Genomic DNA, 2500 nt, shown 5'->3' with positions numbered 1-2500 from the left:
TCAACGGTGGATTCCTGAACACACTTTTAGTGTGTAAGAAAAGTAAAATGTTTCTAAAGCGAAGCAGACTTCTATTCACTTAAAAGAAAAATCTTTCAAAATCTGCACAGATAATGCATATGTATAAATGCAGCAATTCATACCTTGTTTGGAGCGTCAGTTTCTAGAGGAAACTAAAATGATATACATCACCTGCATGGCAGTCCTAATACATTTTTCAGAATATGAACATCGCGAATTTTTGGCTGATAATTCTACACACCGGCAAGGGTCCTGGCAGCTCCCACAAAAAGAGACATGTAAGATCATCTACACATGAATCGGCCCTGTGAACCCAGTTCTCAGCCACGTGAACACAACTGCATTACTCTTACAACAATTCAGGTCATTTTTAATCATGCAGTTTATTGCCAGAGGTATGGTTCCAATATTTTCTTCATGTCTCATGAAGAAAACTCCTAAGTTGGATCTCATGTCATTATGTAAGAGAGGGAGACAGGCTTCACAGGGCCGAGTGCAACTGCCCTCTAGTTAGTTCGTTCGTCCCTCAGATACAGAGTCAACTTCCTTAGTACTGACATCCTTATCTGCTTCCCTCACAACTTGGTGTGTGGGCTTCCAATGCACTACGAGTGTCAATATAAGAGATTGAACTGGTGTCTGAGAACCTTAGTCTCCTTGACTGTTGTCAGAATGGCGAATAATTCTAGTGAGGAAGGAACTTGCTTTTGCTCCCTGCTGCAAAACAGGCAAAAAAAGAACCTCTTAGATAACATCCAAACTAGAGGATAATTGTAAGTGTATTCTAAATGTCATTGATAACAATGGAATTTAAGGCAACTTATCCACCCATATCTTAAACTTCCTATAACCAAGAAAGTTGTTTATGAAGATGGGTAATGCTCCTCCTCTCATTGTACAAGGTTGTTTATATGCTACCCCCTTTGTTCCATAACTTTTAGGGTTATGAAATGTAGGCTAAACACAACTAATGTAGGCTTATCACTGTGCGATAGCGGCTGCACACACCTCACTCATCACAGACTATCAAACTGGTAACCTAGAGGCTTTCTGCCTTATGTGATTTCGGAACCTTGTTAGTATCTACATGCCCGTGAATGACGCACGAAGCTGTTTTTCTTACAAAATTAACAGCTTTCAGGAGTAGATGCATATATATGTGCATACAGCATGATGCCATACTTGTCAGGAAGAGCCTTCAATAAAGCAAGAGAGCACTGCCAATTTTTTGCAATGGTACCACATAAACTCTGAACGAAGGCGTTAACAGGTGTAAAATAAAATGATACATAATATAACTCAAACCTCGCAGTGGGGGAGCCAGAATGATCATGCCCATTCGGGATAGTATTCTCAGCTTTTTAGTAGACTAACTAGGGCCTAATCGCCTTCGTCTAAGTGCAAAGACATCAAACTGTGCTCATCGAAGATACGTATCAAAGTCACCTTGTACTGCATCTTCATCCCTCTTTGCAATTTTCTAAAGCAAAAGGTCTGTAACACTGTAGTAAAATCTCATTTATTTCATCATTCTTCTGTTTTATTCATTTCAGAGGCCGATATATGGATTGGAACAAGGGCCCGGAAATGGCTTGACGGCAGACCCATTACAGAGGCTGAGTGGCAACCAAAAAGACCAAATGGAGAGATCTCTGACTGTAGCAGGATGAAGCAACTTACAGGTTCATACAGATTGAATGATTGTGAGTGTAGTAGGCCATATCCATTTATATGTGAAATAAAGTTCTGATGATACGACACACACACACAGGTGCATTTTTTACCACACATTTACCTAAAATTTTCACTAATCTTAAAGTTGAAACATGTACAGCTTGACCAAGCAGTACCTATCACAGGCACTTGATGGGAGGCTCAATACTTCATCATGCACACACATTTATGGCAGTCATATGAGATGGCCACGAAAACACAAATGCATACACGCAATTTAGATTATTTGGACAGTACCCCCAAACGAACATATCACATTCCCTTTATCATCAACCAGATGCAATTAACGTAGAACTGCTGTTCCCACATTCATGAAGCACTTCACTATAACCATAATTTAGGTGTTAATGCCACAACTGCTGCATTTGGACTGAACAGAGAGTGCAGCTGTCTTTTGCTTGTGCACTAGATGGTATTACAATAGTTCTGACACTGTAGAAGTATGTATACAGTTAGAGGTAGCAATGTTACGCCGAGAACTGTGTCTGTTATTAACGACCATGGATCTTGGATCTGATAAGGATGAGGATAAGTCAGATTTGTGGAACAGATGCTTTTGCCGGGCTTATTTGCACGATGGCGAGCCCCCCTGTGTCAGCATGAGAGTGTGTCAACGAGTGTTGATTTGATCTGAACTCGGGCCTTACCCACCGTATTGCCCAGGCCCGTCGGTGACCGCCAGGGGTTAGTGGAATCTGACGAGCTTAGGCGGGGTTCCATCTGCTGACCATGTGAGACCGGCGCG

At 41.5% G+C, this 2500-nt stretch overlaps 1 protein-coding gene across 1 annotated transcript in view; it reads left to right on the top strand.

Annotated features, from left to right (window-relative positions):
• LOC147468920 (uncharacterized) overlaps positions 1–319 on the top strand; it is a 4654-nt gene extending 4335 nt beyond the window's left edge. The window contains exon 4 of the mRNA XM_086551729.1: positions 222–319. Coding sequence (XP_086407855.1) covers positions 222–319 — 98 coding nt within the window. The remainder of the gene's footprint in view (positions 1–221) is intronic.
• Positions 320–2500: the final 2181 nt, after the last annotated feature.

This window comes from Penaeus japonicus, unplaced genomic scaffold (genome assembly GCF_977035675.1).
Source record: "Penaeus japonicus unplaced genomic scaffold, GWHDUDI00000001_assembly GWHDUDI00000025, whole genome shotgun sequence".
Taxonomy (NCBI): domain Eukaryota; kingdom Metazoa; phylum Arthropoda; class Malacostraca; order Decapoda; family Penaeidae; genus Penaeus; species Penaeus japonicus.
Note: the sequence above shows the minus strand (reverse complement) of the source record. Positions and strands in the feature narration are given on the sequence as shown.